The sequence below is a fragment of the Schistosoma haematobium genome, chromosome 2, assembly GCF_000699445.3.
Source record: "Schistosoma haematobium chromosome 2, whole genome shotgun sequence".
In the NCBI taxonomy this organism is placed as follows: Eukaryota; Metazoa; Platyhelminthes; class Trematoda; order Strigeidida; family Schistosomatidae; genus Schistosoma; species Schistosoma haematobium.
The window spans coordinates 23,139,591-23,162,509 of NC_067197.1; the positions used below are offsets into that span (position 1 = coordinate 23,139,591).

Sequence of the window (22,919 nt, forward strand, 5' to 3'; positions counted from 1 at the left end):
ACAGCACCTAAACACAATGATGGTGTCCCATAATCCTTGAAACATTGGAGATTCTTTGATAAACACAGTGTCGTGGGTTACTTATCTTGGTGTTACCTTTCCTCTGATTTCTTGGTCTTTTCATGTTTTACTGTTATCGAAGTACGTTTTCCGCCTGACCGACTACATAAAGAGGCTGCATGATTTCAGGATTATTCATTTAATCTTACAGTTTGTCAATTCTTTTCTATATTTCTAAAACTGCTGAAGACAGTTAGCAGGGTGTGTGGTGAATCTTTTGAGGCCATTATTAATATGGTTGCGGATAGACAACTTAAGTCTTACAAACTCCTGATGGGTGTTACATTATCAGATAGTGACCGTCCTCTTCATCCATGACTTTCATCTTTTATAGCTTCTGGTAGAACGAGACTTCAGTGCATTAGAATCCATGCACGCAAGCTGACGTAAAAGGTTCTATATTACCTTATCTAGCAAACATACTATGTGATGAACAGGTTGTTTGAGTTAACCTAGTCAATGACCTGTATTCTTAAACATGTGTCTAATCTAAAACTTCTACAAATTCAAATGTTTTTCACCTTCTGCTCTTCACTTTTCATTTTTGTTTTTGTAAAAGAAACTTTTTGAAATACCTCGTTCTGAGAATTCAATAATGTGTATCAAGATAAAATATTGAATAAAGTCATTATTGATAATAATATTAAATACAATCTACATACACAAGAAAAATATACTGGGCGTTACTTAAATTGTCAGGAATTGGTGTGTTTCACTTTCTTTTAGTTTATTAATCCACAATTATAAGTAGTTATTAATTCCGATCACAATTGTTATAATTCAAAATGTGTATCCACATGAAGGATAAAATGGGAACATCACTGTGGGCTGTAAACGAAGACAGTAAATACATTAGAGTTCTGTTATCATAACAACACGTAATGGAGAACAATAGACATATACGTGCAACACTGTTTTTGTAAGATGTAATCAGTGTCATGATATTGGAGAATTCAAAACGAAAATGGAAATATAATGTCATGCATTTTTAGACAACTATTTTGCAGTCACTCATAGTAAACGAACAAATTATGAGAGTTAGTGAAAAGAATGAAGATAGTAGCAAAAACTAGTTACAAAATAAGTCTGTCATAATTACGCACATAAAGGTCTGTGCGCGCTTCAGCAAAAAAGCATCAAGACACATCATCAAATATTTTATTAACATACCAAAGTGAAAATAACTACCAACCAAGATTTACATCATTATTAGACTTGAAAGACACGAAAGCGTCATTAACAACAAATTCCAGTGAAGCAGTACAAAAAAGCGATTGATACTGAATTAAAGTTAAAAATCCACTAATAAACAACTATTTTATATTATGTGGACTTAGATAACTGGACAAAGAAAGACCGTAGTTCTTTGATGAGGAAGTTACATGTATCTTTCTCCGTCTTCAGGTGATACTTGAAAGATACATCACCAGATCCCTGTAACTAATGTATTACTTAAAATCAACTCACCTCTTTATTGTAATTAGCTTTATTCTCCATCTGATCCTCTAAATAAAGGCGTTGATAAATCAGTCTGGAAATGTTTGTGAAAATTATACTACTTACTTATATTTAGACTTTATCATTCTGTAGTAAGATACCCGCTCCGACAAAGAGTTTAGATATAAATTAATTTCACGAACATCTGGTGTGTTGAGAACTAAGATAAAAATGCGAAAGTTAGAAGCAACAAAGACAAATGTTCAAGTGAGCAATAATGGAATAAAGTTCTAAACAAACATTTGAACACATTTTGTAAGACTGTCCAGCAGAGTTGGTTGGAACTACTCTAGGTTTACCCGGAGAAGTTTTCGCTTCAGGTAAAAGTGTTCCGACTGATGTAGCCAAACATTGTCTAAAGAAGCACATGAACGATTCAAAAATAAAACTTCTCAGACCACAGAAACGATGAGTATATACCAAAGCAACTAGATATTGTCATTCATGTATCCATTAGAAGGGATGATATACAGCCTCCTTTGAGGTGAATTATGATGGTCCGTTTAAAGTGGTTTCAAGGACTGACAAAACGGTTACTGTAGAAAAAAGCTCAGAAAACGGACATAATCAGCATCGACTGAGCTAAACCAGCATTCATGAAATTGACGACTCATCAACAAATACAGGTCCCGGGAAAACCGTCACATCACTAAAATATGTGTCTCAATCATTAACGACGAAAATAAAAAGAGAGAAAAGATCCCAATAATGACGAGATATGGTCGAAAAGTTGAATGGCTACAACAGTATATAGCCACGATTATGAATTAATAATTTCTCTCACTGTTTTGAATAAGAATTATCTTCTTCCTCTTTGTTTTGTACGCGCGTATCATCAAGTTTAAACTATGTATTATGAAATTCCACACATTTTATATATCTTTGTGCTTATATATATAATCTTATAAAAACACCACCAAATCCTTTTGATATTTGATCATTTTACCTGGACTCAGTGAACTACGGAAACTCAGATATACGTAACAAATACTAGCTTACAGAGTCGCTTTATCTTAATTTTAAGTAATTCATTATTTTCTGTGTATCCTAGTCATTCAATCCAGTTTAACATTTTTCTGCGACCACAGTCATCTATTTATATCATTGTCTGCAGGGGGAGCGAATATAGCTGCTCATCTACATATAAGGCTGTTTACGTTCAACTTTGCCAAGCCCCTCAATTAACTTATTTAACGGTAAGTGTCATTAGAACAGTAACAATTTTTCTGTCTTTGTAATATTATCATTATCACGTCTGTCTGAACATGTTTGCTTGATTACGTGTGACAGCCTACGCATAAATCCCTTTCTCTAGCTTGAATGTTAGTTGCTTATATATATATATATATATATGCTTGAATCTTACTACTGGATTCGACTCTTAACTCGCCTGTGTGTTCACTTGCTTGCTTGGTCTCTCGCACTGACGTTTCTGCTCGAATTCGCTTTTTGCGCTTGCGGCTTGTTAATCTGCGTTGTACAATAACAAACTGTAGTTGAAGCTTTGTATTTTCCTCTTAAATTTATAAACCGTTGGGAGATATCTAGTAACGGTTATCAGGACGAGTGATATACAAAGCCTTAGGAATTATCTCAAAAATAATCCACTACAAAATACTCGAAGCATTATGCAATCAAATTATAGTTTCAATTGTCCAATAGCCTTGTGTTATTTCTAATTGTTATTGACTACTTTTATTACCATTTGAACCTTAAGATGTAAGTGCACTCTATGTGCTTACTGAGTTAACTGTCCACATTTTCTCTTGTTCCTTTCTCTTCCAGATTCTTTCAATTACTGTTCCTTACACTCCCCCAACAAAGTACCTTCAGGCTAGACCAAAACCTGGTAAAGATTGAGCATTACAATTTATACCATTTAACTTTAGATGTATCATCTGATTAACTTGACAAGAAGTGGATATTAGAGCTTAAATTAAAGCCGGTTACCATAAATAACAGATCTACTAGCACTTCCAGCCAGTAATACTAATAACTTATAGCATACAATAAGTTACATCAAATCTATATACCTGTCTACCCAAACTTAGACAATTAGAGTAAAGGAAGGTGAATTTTAAATAAATCAGTGTTTTTCTTTAAAAAAAAAAGAAAACAGTTCAATACACAACCATTAGAATAGAAAAATGCACCACAGTAGCATAATAATACTATATATCTGTTAACAATTCATTTTGATTATATCAGAAACTGGAACAATAAATGCTGAACATCAGGAGAATTGAATTCAATTGATGAATTTGGTGAGATTATTGTTTAGTTTATCAATTACTATCAATAAGAAGAGAATATCTTAAGGAAATCTCTAAACTTTCATTCAAATCAATTTATTTGCATGATAAAACTAAACGTTACTAAAAACTAACTCTGTTAAATAAACATAATCTAAGTTATGTAAAAGTAACAATTCGAGAGTTAGCTAAATTGTTAGATTTATGTTTTTCTACAAATATTTTTGATATAATAGTTGAATTAATGAATATAAATAAATAATATATTTGCAATATCCCAATGAGTAGAAAATTAGATTTTCTGACGTTTCGTAGCTTAGTGTAAGTCACTTCTTCAGAGAATAAATAACCAAATTACAACTAATCCAAGTTTAATTTGGCTATTTATTCTCTGAAGAAATGACTTACACTAAGTCACGAAACGTCAGAAAATTTAATTTTCCTACTCATTGGGATATTACAAATATATTATTTACTTATTTAAACTTTAATAATGACAACTGCTTTGCTTAATATAATACATATGATTACTTCTCTGAAGAAGTGACTTACACTAAGCCACGAAACGTCAGAAAATTACAAATATATTATTTATTTATGCCAATCTACCCAATGCTCAATTTATTCGAAATTATCAAATCAAACCTTGGTAATGATACATAATGAATAAATAGAAAAGATATATACATATAAATTTGTTGATTGATGATTTAATAGCTGAAATCCTAATATTGTGACTACAATTAATGATATAACTTAGGATCAAACATAATCTATGAATTTGTTATATGAATATCATTTATAAAAATATTATGGTAAGTGAATAAAATAATTGTGATTTCATAGATTAAAATATCTTATAATTAACTAAAAGATTAGAAATAAATATAGAGTATCATCTAGAATAATCATTATACAATACTTTGTATAAATGAAAATAGAACTCCCATTTGAGAAGTTACATGACTTAAGATTATTACAGTAGAAACTAAAATATTTAACTTGTAAATGTTAAATATCAGTGGTTCCCTTTAATCAAATGATTATTTTTGCTACATTTAAACCACTTAAATTATTTGTTTAACAAAATACATGATAATTCTATTTTATCCATAAACTAGTGTACTAGATAATTCACATAAGTCAGTAACTGTTAGCAGATGAATATGTTGTAGAATTAAAATAAATAGACATATGAGAGCGTTATCACTTTTATTATTATTGATATGCAATCAAAGAGTAACGGGGAATAAACTTTTCACAATAAATATTTACAGTTCGTAATAGTATGCTATATGTAAATTAGGTACACTAAAAATACTCAACAAAAATAACCTGGAAACTTGAGGACGCTGAAAAACCTTAGATAAACATTAGAAAATGCAAAAAACTGGAACTACTTTCCTTTTACAGAGTACTTGATGGCACTACTGCGTAGTAAGATCATTCGTAAAAAAACGGTGAAGAATTTTAGCCAACTTGCAAAAAAAGTCAGGGTGATGAGAATACTTTACAAATGAAGGTATGATAAAAAATAGATCTGTACATCAAGTCATTCTCTTAAGTTCTAAAATTTGTTTTCCAATTTATTTTATTATTTTGACGAGATTTCAGTCACGCATTTAGGAAACCGTATATGATTAGTTGAGGGACACTTCATTTGACTTGGAATGGAGCAAATTTTCTGGGGGTAAACTTTGCTGCAATAAATTATCGAGGAAACATGTTTGGTAATGACAAGAGAACCGTTCAGTGCTGTTGTTGATTCCTTTTAAGCTTAACGTCGTAAGTTAGTAGTCAACAAACAGAAATATCAAACGGATACTTTTAATTACTGTTTGAGGAAGTCTCAAAAGATCAATTCGCCAAAGCGATTATTTACATTCAACAAACCTTCGTGTATACACAGTGATTGTTAAACGATAAAATACGGAAATAGTAAACTAACGTGTATTCTATTACTTACATGGATAACCACAGGAATGAATATCTGGACAATTGGACGTCTCATGGTGAAAAGTTTCATTTAATGGAGGTACATGAGCTGATGTTTGTTCGAATTCTATCTAAAACATCATAATAGTTAACATTTAGAAGATGCATTAAACTGGTAGTGTACAGAACGTTTCAACTTACAGCATTGGTAAGCCCAAGTGAATGTAGTTCAGGGAGAATGAAGTCGGGATAACGTGCAGGTGTTAGTTCTTGATTTCGTATTGTTCTGAAATTATTGCCACATTCTGAAAGTCTGGATATGCGATTTTCATTAGTCAATTCAGAAATATCAGCCCAAATACTATTCATATTAAGTTCACTTGAATTTTGACTAATTCCTCTAGAAAACGTCCACCAGTACCAACGTGTTGCTGTATTAAGTACTAATTTAAAAACACGAATGTCATTGTTCTGAAACAAAAAAAAATTACAAATGATATGTAAAAGCAGTTAGATAAAATATTCTAATAATCAAATAATATTTTTTGATCTAACCGTATCTGGTTTTTTGAGTGAACTTTTAATATGGTACGAAGGAGTTCAACACCGGATGTAGCTCTACTAGGGTTACTCCAAACATAAAGGAGGAGGGTTGGGCATAGGGTTGGCAATCTCATGCTGTAGAACACAACATAGCTAAATAAGCGCTAACCAGAATAAAATAAATAAAACCATCTAAACTCCACCCTACAATTTGAAGGATCTTCTTTCGGAAGAATAATGAAGATTTCTGGTGAAAGCCAATATTCTTCGGAAGTTACGAGGTCGATGCCACTTCTAACAATCACAGTAATAATTGACATAGGTACAATGAATGTTGGGACGATTTGGGAGACCGGGAACACCAACCAAATAGCTACGAAAATGAGGAGGTACAATTCGGCAGTACTCGGAAAAAGCAAAACCCATTGGAACGATGTTGGACAAAAAGGATAGATACAAGACAAATGCTGCTGTACTCCGGTCACGAAAAAGAAAATGCTCCGCACACTCAGCGAGTTGCTCTGATACTGTTCAAAGAAGCATGAAAAGCACTTATAGGATGGGAAACTAATGGATCCAGCATCATCAAGGCATCATTCAAAACAAAGGAGGAAATCACAATGGATGTTATCCAATGTTATGCACCCACCAATGATAGCAACGACAACAATAAAGATCAGTTATATGAGAGGTTGCAGCGATCATAGAGAAGTGCCTAAGAAAGGATCTCACCATCCTGATGGGAGATCTAAACACCAAAGTCGGAACGAACAACAACGGATATGAAGATATCATGGAATGACAGCGACTGACTGGGAGAAAGAAACGAGAACGGTAACAGATTTGCAAATCTATGTACATTCACCAATCTGTTTAAAGGCAGAATGATATCCCCACACAAAGCTACATGGGTTTCATCGAATCACAGCAAAGAGAACCAAATCGATCATATTCGCATCAGCAAAAATTTGACAAGATCAATGGCAGACGTGAGAATCAGGAGAGCAACCAATATAGCTTCAGATTACCATCTACCTGGTGGTTGTCAAGATGAAACTGAAGATAAAGAAGCATTGGATGACTGAACAAACAGCCTTACAAAGGTTCACTACAGTCTTCCTTTGACGCACTGACAAACTCAACCAATTCAAGATAACTCTCAACAACAGGTTCCAAGCTTTACAAGTTCTACTCAAAGAAGAAGAAATTACGATAGAGGACAACTGAAAAAGGGATCAAAGAAGCAAGTGGATAGGAGCATTAAAGTCGACAAGTAGAAATACGTGGAAGAACTAGCAACAGCGTCGGAAAAAAATGCAAAAGAAGGAAATATGAAACAACTATGATACAACGAAGAAACTAGCAGAGAAATATAGTAAAGCAGAGACCAGTCAAGGACAAAGAAGGTGAACCAATCAATGAGATTTAAGAACAGAATAACAGGTGGGTAGAACACTTTGAAGAACTCTTGAATAGACCAGACTCACTGAACCCATCGGACATCGAGGCAGCATATACAGATCTCCAGATAAAAGACCTCGAACAGATACCAAAGAAGGATGTCAGCAAGTGTGAGAACTACAGGGGCATCACACTATCGTTAGTGCTACGAAAAGTTCTCAACAAAGTGTTGCTGAACCGGATAAAGGTTTCAACAAAATCCCAGCTTCGAGATCAACAGACTAGTAGTGAACAGACCAAATCACGACACTACGGATCATCGTTGAACAATCAATTGAATGGAAATCGTCACTATACATCAACTTCCTTGATTATGAGAAAGCATTTGACAGTGTGGAGAAGAGAACATTATGGAAACTTCTTCGACACTATGGAGTAGCTCAGAAATTCGTCAACATCATACGGAATCATACGACTGACTACACTGCAAAGTGGTGCATAGAAGGCAGCTGATAGGCGCATTCCAAGTGAGGACCAGAGAAAGACAAGGCTGCCTACTCTCTTCCTTTCTCTTTCTCCTGGTGGTTGACTGGATTATGAAGGCCCCTACATCTGACGGGAATCACGGAATATAATGGACAAGTTGGATGCAGCTAGACGATTTGGACTTCACAGGTGACCTAGCTCTTCTATCCCATATACACCAACAAATACAGGTCAAGATAACCAGTGTAGAAGAAGTCTCTAAAGCAGGAGGCCTCAACATACACAAGGGCTAAAGCAACATCCTCAAATACAACACGAAGAACACCAACCCAGTCATGCTTGATGGAGAAACTCTGAAAGAGGAGGAACGTTCCACGTACCTGGACAGCACCACCAATGAACAAGGAGGATCTGATGCAAATGTAAAGCGGGGATCGGAAAAGCAAGGGCCTAATTCATACAGTTGAAGAACATATGGAACTCAGAACAACTGCCTGCAAGCAAATATCAAATTCAGGATCGTCAATGCGAACGTCAAAACAGTTTTAATGTATCGAGGTGAAACTTGGAGAACCACCACAACCATCATCAAAAAGGTACAAGTATTTATCAACAGTTGTTTACGCAAGATACTCAATGTCCCTTGACAGGATACTATCAGCAACATCCTACTGTGAGAGAACAAACCATTTTTTAGCTGAAGAGGAAATTCAGAGAAGACGCTGGAAGTAGATAGGAAATTCATTGCAGAAATCATCAAACTGCATCACGAGATAAGCGTTAAATTGAAATGCTGAAGGGAAACGAAAAAGAGGAAGACCAAGGACACACTGAGTCAGGATTCGAAAGCAGACAGTTAAAGTATGAGTAGCAACTGAAAAAGATTGTTCAGGAAGGAGTTCGGTGAAGAATGCTGATAAGCGGCCAATGCTTCTGCACGAGGAGTAACAGGCGTAAGTAAGGAGTTCAGAAAGATGGATAAATGCAAATAATTGACAATACATGTAAATCTACACGATCTATTTATGAAAGACCACAAGAAGAAATAATTACAATATCAAAGACAAAAATTAAGAGTGTCGATTGTTGGTTTAAACGGTTAGAGAGAACAAAGAGATGAAAGAAAAAAGGTAAATTGAAGCGTATTTATCCATACAACTGTGTAAACAACAATAAAATGAGGTTAGAATGAGATGAAATAATGCGGTATCTAACCATTAGGCTAATACGAAATGAACACGCCACGTTTCATGCAGATCTTAAACTTCTCTTTCTGTTATCCAAAAGATCGTGATTTTTCATTCGGAAATAAGTAACTAACTACTCACTACACTAACCATATGTATACTTTCGGAAATTTCGAAGCGTCTAGTTTAGGACCGAGTGCTAATATGAAGGGGAAGCACCCACGAAAAACCAAGTTAGGAAGTATTATACTATTGAGAATTATTTAGTAATCGTAGTAATTACAATTCCATTGAAAAGACTGAGCTCAGTCTAACGTGAATACATTCCAATGATGTAAATTAGAATAAAAATTAAATAAGCGAAACTTTTAAAAACATACCCAAAATTTTGAACAGTACTTCATATGCCTTTCATGACGTTTATTCAAAGCCACAGTAATCCATAGTCTTAGAGCGTCGACAGTTTTGTGCTCATAAAACCGTTGGGTAGCGGTTTTTCGTCTATTTCTTTTATACTTTTGTTTTCCAATCCATAAATGCCAAGCCTTCCATACTTTTGCTTGTAAGGATAAAGACCATCGCACAAGAGCTATGGATTTCAAAGCTTGAAATTTACTATTTTCAATTAGTTTCAAATGCCATTGGCTTAAGAAGTGCTTCTGAAAATAACAAAGATGGTTTTGATGCATCAAACAATGATAATAAGAGATGAAAAGTTAGAAGTAATTCAAAGTTATTAGCTTTCAGTAGTATACTTACTTACTTACGCCTGTTACTTCCAATGCAACACAGGCCGCTGACCAGCATTCTCCAACCCACTTTGTCCTTCCTTTCTAGTAGTAGTAATAGTATACCATACAAATATTTAAACTTCTGAAGAGGTTCCCGAGTTTATACCAGGGAACACTGAACAACTGTTTCGTCTTAAAGTGTGGTTATCCATTTTATTTAAACGTTTCTCCAAATGATGTCAGTTTGTAAAGCAAATGACGTTTGAGCTACCAAACCTCCATATATAATAGAGACCAAGTACCTAAGCAACCTTTATCCTGCTAACTACTTGTTCTTATAACAGGTTATTGATCAGGTAGAAGAATATACAAAAATAAGAAATCAACAAAAAGATAAAGGCAATCAATCTTTTTGAGTAGTATTTCACAAACCCATATTTTCTCCTTGAATCATAACTTTCCACGCCCAGTCTATCCTACTACTACTCATACTGTTACTAATTTACTACTCTTGAGTCTCGTTAAGCTGATATGATGTGGCAACTTCAATAGATGGACATACATACCAAGTTCTATGTCGCTTATGGCTGACTGAATCAATTACACTGACGTATAATAATTATCTTCCATGATAAATTTAAGAAATAGATAGCTCAAATATTTATTTGTTTAATGATACCTCAATTCGTTAAAAAGTGATTTAACTTACCTGAATTGTTCGAATTCGAAAGTCATTAGCTGTTTTAAATAATTTGATTTTATGTTTCTTGATAGTAATAAAAGCAGACCAGCAATTGAGACACTGAACAAGTATATGTTTATCATAAAGTCTGCATGCAAGTTTAGCGTTTGAACAATAGTTATACACAGATCTCCAGTGTCTCCACCAAATTCGTATAGTAACAATTCGCATATTCTCTAAACTTATTTTAAAAGTAAGCTGCATTTTCAAAAGGTATTCTCGACGACTAGACGTCCATTGTAACCATGCAAGAAACAACTGTGGAAAAAATGAGGTTATTCAACATACGGCAAATGTATCTTTGCATATAATCGAACACAAACATCAATCAATGAAACAGTGTTAGAACGGTTAGATTCATCTAACATCTAGAAAAATCATTCTCCTGAGCTGGTATTTTGGCAGCTAAGTCGAATCACTTATACATATCAATGTAGTAGCTTAAAATTGATAGCCGAAATTTCTAAGACTCGATTATTAAACAAAAAGTATCATAGAAATCAAACACTGATTTATCTAAATAATTGAATCTATATTGTTTTTGCATAAATAGCCCGATGTTAAACAGTAACATAAAGTATAATTTACATTTCTCAAAGTTTAATTCTACTAAATGATAACCTTTTATCAATAAAAACCTAAAATTCTGTGCAGAAATCTACGGTAGTAAGGTAGTGTTGTTTATATTTCCGATAGTGACTAGCAATGTGAGATACACGGTGGCACATTTCATTTCACTCGGGACTCGTTTTCTGGATGTACCTGAAATCCAAGTATCATTGATTGCAATTAAATCTAATAACAGCTTTAACCAATCCTATTTTCAAAGTATAATTCATAAGGCTACTGTTGTTGTAAGAGACAATTTAACTATGAGGTAGAAACTTTCGAAGCTATTTTTCCACGATTTTATTTATATATATTGACTGCATGTCAATTAAGTAGTTTAGTTCTATTATTTTCGTATTACCCTAGTCTCAAGCATTTATTAGAACCGTAAATTGTTGATATAGCATTTTCAACTCATGAACTAGAACAGATTATTTGTGTACCCAGTATTTCATTTTTCTTACCATTAATGTTGTTGTTCCGAGTTAATAGTATTACTCATTTGGTCTGCTCCGTGGTCTAGTCCTGTATGTATATAAATGAACATCTGGAATATACTAACCATCTTGGATTGGCGATCATTGGTCCATTCAAATAAGGATGATGGTGTACAGAACAAAGTTTAAGAAGACTATAAAGAAATTCATTGGATTTGCTGTTCATTGTTTATTCATACGATGAGTAAGATAGGTTAAGTACGAACATGAACTAAGATACATTATGTTTAAATTGGGATGTGCTGGTGAAAGACATAATTAGCTAATGAAGAAAGATAAGCACATCCTAGTTACATTAAATATATAGGACTATAAAATGTCGTAAATTCCTTAACTGTTAGTTTCTACTCGGATTTTCACTGTGTTGATTCATTGTGATTTATATTAATGAGCTACCGTTTAATCTAATCTGGTTCTTAATATTTGATCAGACTTGCGTATCTGAGTTTATGTGGTCAAGTAGAGTGATCTATTTCTAGTGTTTCGAATCTACAAGTTGTAAAATCTTGTTGTAAAAAGTATTTAGTGTCTCAGAGCAAGAACAAATTCCTATTAGTTTCCGTTATATCATATTTGGTACATAAATCCAAAGTATTTCATTGAATTTATTTTCTAGAAAATGACAACTAATCATTATTTTTGATGACACCTGAATATTTCCCAACTATCAAGTAATTACAGAACACCTATTGTAATAGGACATCATCAAGGTGAACATATTCACTTAGGTCATCCTCATCATTCAACAAATATCTTCTAACTGAAAGTAAGTAAAAATGGCTAACTTATTATTAATAAATGAAAAACAATCGTATAGTTCTTACGAGCTATTAGTAAAGATTGCTTGAAAATACAACTGAAGAAACTTTGATAATTATATAAATTTAAGAATGTTAGGTAAAGGGAAAAAAAGATTTTTACGTGAACAAAAACACCGAAAATTTTAGTAATTTCGATATCATTTCAAAATTGCCGTTGGTTGAACAATTCACAAGGATAGGAAAACTTTACAAGTCAAACGACTGCTAGTATTGGTATTTCTAAATGAAAGCTATTAGCAAATTTGACTGACCCGAAATTAAAGAATGTCAAGTGTATTTGCATAATAATAAAGTAATGAATATTTCAGTATTTATATGACTATTAGGCATAAATTTTATGATGAGTGATTACAAATTTAAACAATATCCAGTTTATAAGCAAAGATTGATAGTGGCTAGCAGTGGAATCCAGAACGCGCGTTTCGTCTTGTTTGGGACTCGTCAGCTGGATGTACCTGCATCTCAGAGTTGATGTTCACTCTGGGACTCGAAGGCATACGCACAGTATGCACATATGCCAATAAAAGACTGATTAATTTCAGTCCTAAAACATCAATGGGAAGATTCAAGTAAAACAATACCAAGTGAATATCCAGTTCAATTTTAAATATCAAGATGAAGATTTGAAAATAATAGCTCAGGGTTTTACGTCAAGATGTACTATAAGCTTTAAATAGCATGAACATGTCTATTTTAAGTACACATTTCGTGAACTGGAAACATTTGCAATGGTGTTTCCACACAAACTGTGAATCTGACATGAACTACAAAGTAAAACCATGAAAAAGAGTTCTTTATAATGGAGTAAATATATAGCATCGTAAAATGAAATTTACGATTGGTTATTAAGTATAAAGTGTTAAGTGAAAGCTGACAGTTAATGTACACATTGAGTGGTTTGCGGCTATTTCCTTTTAGTATCATACCATATTTGCGCAAGCTAAACCATTTACATACATATTCCTTCGATTTTCAATGTTCATTGCGTTATCATATAAGTATGAAATCTTTATAACTCCATTAATTTCTTTTGAAGATAGAAAAGCATTGAAGTTTACTTTAAACACTGACTTACCCTTTTTATGCTTTCCATAAATTTATGTTTTCTAAAACTCCGGATTGTTATTTCTTGTGACTGTTTAGAGAGAAGATTACTCAACCAATATTGAAAATATTCCTTGAGTAGTTTATTTTTCTGACACTTTTTAAAATGAGATAATTTCGACAATAATAATTGGTTGGTAGTACAATAATCTTTCCATTTCAGTAAACACTGTTTGATTAATGATGTATTATGTTTCATCTTGAAATGAAGAGATTATTATTTTTAGTATTAATGTTCTTACAATTAAAGTATAATTTACTAAATAACCAATAGAAATAGTAATAATCTAAACAATTCTAACAGAATGCTACTAGTTTTGTATAAAATCTTTGAGCATAACTCAAACTGAAAGTTAAATCTCCAAGGATTCATTTCTGTAGAATACGAATCACCTGGAATTGGCTTATGATCACATCACCAGATATTAGCAAGTTTTAATATAATGCTCAAGATGTTAGGTGTTTGGATGCAGTTAGCTAAAAGCTCAAATTTTCAGTTTTTTAATATTGGTCCCGCTATGACGCGTATGACTGATATATTTATGGTGATTGATCACTAAGCAGTGATATCAGAGATCTGATAACTTGAAGTAATATGACAACCGAATTTTAGTTAGCAAACTATTAGCAAGGCTACAATACAGTAACCTGTCAATAATAAGGCTCAAAGAACAGCTAATTTTCCATAGTTCGTAAAACTTACACTCATGGATTGAACACTACTGCGATGATCAACAGCCACAAAATGATAATTCATCCAAGCAACAAAGTACTTTTTTATTTGATTTATTTTATAAAATCGAATAACAAATTTTATTTGTTTGTGTTTTTTTCTCTTATATAATGCATAATTTCTCCATAACAAAAAGCACCGACGACGTACTAAAATAGAATGTAAATTACAAGCAGAAAAATACATTTGACGTTCTATAATTGATACTTTGCTTCCATATGACCAAATTTTTAGGAACGTCTTCAAAATTCTATACCTACAGGAAAGGAGAATCAAGATCAGATGATTACGATTTGTATTTATTTGTTTTGTAATAACTCGAACATTCAACTCGACAGTGAAAAAATTTAAATCAAAGGATATACTATTTAATTTCCCACATTGTTAGGTTTCAAGCTTTACGAGTTCACTTAATCTGCGAACGAGAACAAGACTCAGTGACCAAAGACCAGTAATCTAGCTATTGATGCGTTCCAGCCCCGCTACCTAGAAGGAGAAGTCCAAGCTTGGCATGGAAAATATATTCTGCAAACAGCTAGAAAACGAGCGAGCCCACAAACACAATTTAAAACGTATATATACAAATATATATAATCGATATTGTCATGGGAAATTTTAAACATTAATCAATGAGTTCATCAATTGACTGCTATTTAATCATTCAATCGATAAGTTAATCGATATGATAAAATTACAAATATGAGTTTTGGGGATATATCGTCCCCAACACACATTGAAAATAATGTTCAAGACAACATTATAACAGACTTCATCAACTGAAGATAAATCAAAAGCCAGGAAACATCAAATAGATTTTTAGTTTAAGCTCTATACTTTTCAGAAGTCTGAATTTTTTTATCATGTGTAAAGTCGAAATACAATCCTTCAGATTAACAATTAGTGCCATGTGTAACTGGAATATAAATCTGATATCATCAAATGAGTACATCATGTTGACTGATTTCCTATTTATTGAATGTTTATAACTTATGGAAAATAAAAATTACCTGTGTTCATTGTATTTATCTGATGTATAAGTAAATTTAGTTGATTCTACCTATATTTCAACACACTTAAAAATAAGATCAGGAAACACATCGAATATGGATTAAATTAATTACCTAGTTTTACCTTTATTTTTTAGCCAATTACAATCATGAGCAAAGACGGATAGTGGCTAGCAGTGGAATCCAGGACGCGCATTTCGTCTTATTTGGAACTCGTCAGCTTGATATACCAGCATCCTAGAGTTGATGTTCACTCCGAGACTCGAACCCAGTACAGTGCGCGTCAAACGCCATCGCACTATCCACTTAGTTACGGATTCCTGATAGCCACCTTCTTGTGCAATGGGGTGAAGTTTAAATTCACATGGTGTTGTTTGCTTGTATTTTCCTATTGTTGTTTAGGACTGCAATTGATCAGGGGGCCACATCCGTAGCCTCTGACCTAGAGGTTTAATCCACAAGGCAGCGGAGCAACGTTAGGAGATGCAGTCCCATGGTAGACGGCAATTGACAATTGGTTCATACTCCATTTGTTTTCTCAGGATCCTGGGGCCCATGTGTACCATCGGTTCAGGATAAGGGTTCTTTAACCCCTAGATGGACCCCCCGTGTCCATCAACCCGGTTAAAGCACCGGATATTCGCTTTTCGTTTTCTCGATTTTCTAAACAACACCCCCAACGCAAGAAGGCAGTGAGTAGGACTTCTCCGTCAGTCGCTGTGTACGCGTGGCCATGTGAGAGCATTTTAAGGGGGAGAACGGACTCTCCTCATCCTCGGTTGTATCAGAGCATTGAGGGGGCATTATGGAATAATCCATATTGTTTTCTTGATTTCATTCAAAGCAATATATATGTTTATGCTCCACTCTGTTAAAAGAATGAAATATCAGTAAAGGGTTGTGGAGCCGAGACACGTCAGTTTTAACTTCCAACTTCAACTAATCCACGATAGTGCGCGACCATCCTCCACTGTCTTCAGTGGTCAACTGAATCACATCCGACGCGGTTGGTTGAAGTTAAACATCAACACCAATGGATCGCGGCTCAGTGGTCCAGAGGTTAAGTGTTTGCACGAAACAGAGGGTCTTGGATCCGCGTCCCGAGTGTGGGATCGTGGATGTACAGTTGAAGTTAAACAATAAAGATTTTCTACACTTCGTATGTTTAGCAGTACATACTTTATTCGTCCTTAATGATATTGGGTTTAGAATACTTCTATGAGTTATATAACACCTTTTAATAAATATACTATCAGAGCATTTACAGTATAATTAAGAAGTAAATCGATGTTAGAAAAAGTGAAGATTTCTGAAGCTTTGACTACTTCTTAAAGTATTTATTAAAACAGTAGACAGGCGACTAGATTAACTCATGGTAGATAAACCATAAATAGTAGTTATGATTTGAAAATATTACTGACCAGCATTTGATGACTAATCTGTGCACAAATTGGTATTATTAAATCACTTAAACTTTTGCAGATATTCCCTTATTTCATCTGAGTCATAAAAATGAACAATAAAAAGCTAAATTTTAAACTCAACTAACAAGGAAATAAACACGCGAGAAGTACTGTCACGATAAATTATTGTTATGAATAAGTTTGATATTGTAGAGATTGAAATGTACCATAGAGCAACACATTTCCATATAAATAACACTGATAAAATACTTTGTAACTGAGCTTACCTATTATGTTTATTTGAAATTTGGATATCTAAAATTTGGTGATACCACTCTTGAATTACTGACACCATGATAGCTTTGTTCAATTTATTGTGAAGAAACTTTAGTGCGGTTCTACGTAATACTCTTTTTTGTTTCCAAAACTGATGTTTTAACATCCAAACAAATAAAGCTTTACGTAAAATATGCCGACGATCGTGAGCTCTTGCTGCAGCAAAAAGGGATTTTTCAACAGCAGATTTCCCAGTTAGAAAATATTTCGTTTTCCAACATGTCATGTGGCTTTGCAATGCCTTGATTTATTAAAAGTGGAATTATAAATTATTTGGTAATCGTATAAAAAGACCTTCAGTCAAAAAGCAAACTGATTATTCTAAGAACTAGACAGAACATAAATTCATGTCCTAGAAGACAAATGTCATACAATCAATATGACAAAGTGCGTTTGTAACTGTCTCCAAAAAAGTAATGGTCATCGTCATGAATGTAGATCCAACTACTCAGTTATGCAAATGACTGGAATAAAACCCACGATATTATTATATCTATTCCGGTAATTGATGCTTGGACTCTAAGTAATACCCATACGATTCGACAAGCTTAACTTTTTGCTAGTTTTTTCACAGTACCGAAAATAAGGTTGTTTACTCACCTGAAGACGATAATTAGCATTTGCCATACTTTTTGACTTGTTTCTTCTCCGTCTTTTTTGTACGTAAGATACCCAAATAAAAAGTGAGCGCGACTGAAAGATAAAACGTCAATATTGAGTAAACGTCCGCACGTCTTATTCGGAAGACAAAAATGAACTTACACAATTACCTTTATATTCATGTTATGATGATGTGTAGCCTTTTTGTTTGCAAATTTTAGCGAGATTCGAAAGTCGAATTCTAAATGATTTACCAAGTTAATTCTGTTAAGACAGCTTAGCTCATATGAACCATTGACGTCAGCGTCATGACAAAATACACCCTTCAGGTAAAAATGTATCACGGACTAAAAGTTATCGCAGGTAGTTTCATTGACTTTAAAAGTGGGAATAGAATATAAACTCCAAGATGACATCACGTATGAGTTAAATATAAAGTACTTCATCAATCGAACAATCCATTAAAAAGTAATGTACGTTTCAATCGCCACACAACATACTGTAATTGGTCAGGATAGGTTTTGTAATAAATGAAGCTTATGCAAACAGCTTAATTGTTTAAATTTTAGTAAATGGAACAAATTTGTACCTCGTTATCAATTTTCTGAAAATCATATCTAGGAGGACGAATTACTATTTCGATGGCAATTACTTTACATGGTAAAAAGGATACCGTATTTCCAGAAGAGTAAAGATGATTTGAGAAGATTATGGTCACGCAAAATACGTGCAGATTTATAATCTGTAGCTAAACGTAGCCAGGAACCAAAGTAAATGCGCATTCGAGAACGTATCACTAACGTAAAGCAGTAACCTAGAAAAAAGGGAATAATATAAACAACATTTCTGTGCTCAAATAGAATGTATATGATGTAAGTTCTGCATACAACTATAACATCATTCAAGTTGCATTCATTCTATATCAACCCTTAGATCCAAAGTTTCAAAATCACTTTATAATATTTCTTTTACTTTTGAGAATAAATTATTTCTTCTTGTATTAAATTTCCTGTTTTTAATCTTTTCTTCTGCCACTGACGCTGTTATTGGTTCTACTAATCAGGGACTTGTCTTCACAATTTCATCTCACTGTACTAGTATGGTTTAACAACTTGAGTCGATGCCCATTTATGCAAGATTGTACTTTCCGGCTGACTGATCTAAAAATTTGAACTCTATTGAACTTTAACTTCAAATAATGGTCAATTTTAGGCGATTCGTTCAGAACAGAAGCATTTTTTACAATAAGGTAAAGGTTGCTTGATGCCAAAATCCTTGTCTCATTTAATATCATGCAAATTTAGTAATTGACACTTTTTCACATGGTGATTTACTTTTACCTTCGGATAAATGAATTATCACAATCTTTCCATTTATTTTGTCCACATATTTGGCCCTGTCATTCACCGTTAACATGCTTTATACGTTTGTATGATGGTATGCCTATCTACGTCCTGTATTTCTTGCGTATCTTATAAGAACTGAGTCACCTTATTAGTCTTTTAGTCAGTGTATTACCAAATTCAGATACTGTATAGGATCGCCGCATCTTTTGTTTCCTTGTCTGGCGTTCAATATTAGCCTGTCAAAAATATACCTATTCTAAACACAACTTGTATCTGACTTTTGACATACCGTTAAGCTGACAGAACAAACACGATGTAAGCAATATCTAGACTTCGTCTGCAGCACTACAGATTCTATCACAGAGGAGTCGGACAATAAGCGCTAAAATGAAATATTGAAGCTATTTATTTCAATCTTGGGCTATTATATATTAAAACGCCCTATATTTAGATGAATGAGTATGAAGTATGTTGAAAAAGACAACTTTGCGAAAAGCTCATATCGAATAAACACACAGTTTTGAAGTAATGTAAATATATGAAAACATAACCGAAGAGCCCAAATAATAAATTGTTATTAAGATTTTTACAATTTCGTTTCATGGTTTACCCCTAAATAAATCTATAGTTCAATGTAAAGCATATGTAAACCGGGTTCTAAAGAATGTATGAAACATATATTTCTTTGCATTGAAAACCTAACAAAAAACCAATACTTTAAACCAGAATGATATGAAAGTCTCACACAAACGAATTAACGATGGTGTCTGACTAGTGTATGATAAGCACTTCATAAGATCTTATTTTATGTACAAGACTTAGTCCAGACTAAGTGTGTATAAAAACTACTATCAGAGTCATGCCGTAACTTCAGATATTGAAAAAGTATCTTAGCATACGTCCAATAGTCCTAAAAACTCAAGACGGTAATCAATGAAGTTTAAGGTCTTAGAAATAATCAACAAGGAACTACTTTAAACTCAGTCCGAGAACCACATTTCAACTGGTGAATTTTATATAATGGTATAAAAGACATGATCAAGTCTTCTTGAGTTTCTGTAAGAAAAATATGAAATGTTCAAGACAATAGAGGGATTCTGGGAAATACAGTTTGTTACTAATAGCTATTTTTTAGAGGTGGGTACGTGCATCCCCACTAAAGAGCACACGGAAAGCAAATGTAATAACACTTACGTAAGAATAATAACATGTTTGAATGCCATATAGCCCCCGAGCTCCCAATTTCGGGGAAGATGGTGTAGTAAACTTTAGGTAAATTTTGAAGAAACAGCACCGAAACCCCAAAATTTGCCTTCAACCTTGGTGAAAATCATTTGACTTTGTGGGTTTCTCCAGAACTTCCTCAAGCTTTGGAGATTTGGCCACTCGTGAGTTAACCTACTAATCTTGGTTTAAACCAAGAAGTGGAGTAGAACAGCATCATAAACCTATCCGTTTTAAGTACATGTGCATCTATAAGGCCAAAAACGACTGTTGAAAGTAAGACTCACTTCGAGATTTACGGAATCTACACATTTGACACAATCTCACACAACTTATCTGTCCAACCCAATCACCCAAGTTTGAGGAAATTACGGGGAAGCCAACTAAGTCAAATAACCTTCACTAAGGTTAAGGGGAAATTTTTGGGTTTTGGTGCTATTTCCCTAAAAATTTCCCAAAGTTTACTATAGCGGCTTCCCCGAAATTTCACCAAAATGGGTCAAATTTTCCCCTAAATTGGGAGCTCGGGGCAAAATGATGCATGAAACTGAACTTACATTCTTCACAACTTAACGTCCCCGACAAGCCGCCCGAATATATAACCGACTGTGTGTAGTTGTTGTTTTTTCCGGCGGAGATTTCAGTGTCTAGATTGTCATAAGTGTATGAGCTCATGTGTTTATAATCACAAGCCACATTTTCCGACACATCGAAGAGTTGAGACTTCAAATTACGACAATCGATCCTAGTGACACTACCCACAGAATTCTTTTCATTAATGGTTTGTAAAATATCCCTCTTAACTTTAGAGATATAAGCTCCGAAGTTATTCGGAAATTCCTTGTTAGAATTCATTGTGCTTTTATAGTAGAGGTCGGCTCATACTGATAGTTAAAAAGCTTCTCGAACGATACTTGATATGTAGCGACTCGTGTCTAGCTCGAAGGTACTCTGTGCACTAAAGTCATCATAGTATCGTTGTCCTCGTTACAAAAGACGCCCAACTGAATAACCGCCAGTGAAACTACAGATTATTTAATAATATTCAATATCTGAATGAAGGGCTTATATTGAGCAGTTGTTCATCATGTCAACCCTCCTTAATGTTGAAGAAAGATTACAGGACATGAGCAACTCTGTGTATCAACAGTTAAGTCTTTTGACTGAGCTCGTGGTTAAAAGAATGTCTGTTAATTTCCAACACTGCTTAATTTCTGTGTGCTTGAAAGTCATGTTTTGCTGCTACATATATGCTGGTTTGTCGATTTATACTGGCTGTTCTACTCTAAAAGTTACGATTTTCCGCAATTTGTCTTCTTTCTATGTTGGCTGTCAGGTGTTTGTGTTATTTCATTTGGCGATATCGATTACAACAAATAATGTTAATCATAAACGATATCAGTAGCAACATAAGCAGTACCTTCAAACACTCACAGGGCTAACGGACCAAAGAAAAGCGGCGAACATCACAAAGACAAAAGCGGATGTCATGTAGAAAATAGAATCCTTAAAAAAGAAATTGTAGTTACCATTTCTAGCAAAATGTCAGGGTTCTTAACGAAATCTTAGTCCCTTTGTAATATTTTTAGTGTTTTCATTAGGTTTTACTCCTGTACATTGCTAGGTATATCTGATCTGTAGCTTTTATTTTATTTCCAGATAGGTATTGTCCGTTTTTCATTGGTTTATTTTCCGAGTAAACAAACAAAATGTGAACGTAAAGTAACTTGTATGAAATACAATGCCTAAACTTATTGGGGTGGTTCACTGTTCTTGAAGTTGTAATTAAAAGTGTCGAAGACTATACTGAAAATTTACAAATAACTTTGTTACTGTAGAGGTAAATAAATCCTCAAAACAAATAGCTTTTTAATTTTGCGACATTGAATGCTGACCAGATTAGTTTTAGTGGACCCACCTAGCTGAAGGCGCTCGGTCATGCATCCGCACCAGATCACGTGTGGGAACGCCGTGCTCAACTGCTACTGCAATCGCTAGCCAGATTAAATCAGATGATTCCGATATATTGACAATCGTCAAATACAATTTCTGATTTCCTCGATTCCGTCTTTTGATTTCTCTTGGTGGGTACGAGTTATATTAGAAAGTTTTACTGGTAAAAGCGTTGTCAAGCACTAAATACCTTTGCCATCTTCATTGGTGAGTCTAACGTGATCTGGTACACCAAATCGTAAACTGTGAGTTTGTTCCATTTTGGGATTCTATATATTATTGCTTAATCTTAATTTTTTATACACTGCGATATTTTTTCGTGCTTTTTGGATACATATATATTTTTTCTATTGTTCATTATCGTACTTCATATTTCATCATGACTGAACAGACACCTAAAGTACTTAAACTTAAGACTTTGTCCTCACCCTCGTCTCAACTCATGCTCTTCT

General features: G+C 33.9%; 1 protein-coding gene across 1 annotated transcript; it reads right to left on the reverse strand.

The window, feature by feature from the left end:
• Positions 1-149: 149 nt before the first annotated feature.
• On the reverse strand, positions 150-21,524 carry SFI1 (spindle pole body protein Sfi1). Its single transcript, XM_051214660.1, has 12 exons — positions 21,072-21,524; positions 17,945-18,758; positions 17,296-17,585; positions 14,569-14,854; positions 13,837-14,064; positions 10,802-11,092; positions 9,742-10,020; positions 5,946-6,215; positions 5,776-5,875; positions 1,624-1,717; positions 1,528-1,591; positions 150-1,494 (listed from the first exon to the last, which is right to left on the reverse strand). Exons 2-12 carry the CDS (start codon positions 17,969-17,971, stop codon positions 1,384-1,386), a joined length of 2,040 nt encoding a protein of 679 aa, XP_051067841.1. The 5' UTR covers positions 17,972-18,758; positions 21,072-21,524; the 3' UTR covers positions 150-1,383.
• Positions 21,525-22,919: the final 1,395 nt, after the last annotated feature.

Excerpts from the sequence above, each read along its gene's own strand:
- SFI1 (XM_051214660.1), bottom strand. The coding sequence starts at position 17,971 with ATGGCAAATGCTAATTATCGTCTTCAG. Across the intron at positions 14,065-14,568 it reads GTAGTGTTCAATCCATGAGT|ATGAAACATAATACATCATT; the intron begins GTAAGTTTTACG and ends CTTCATTTCAAG. Across the intron at positions 1,592-1,623 it reads ATGATAAAGTCTAAATATAA|ACTGATTTATCAACGCCTTT; the intron begins GTAAGTAGTATA and ends AAACATTTCCAG.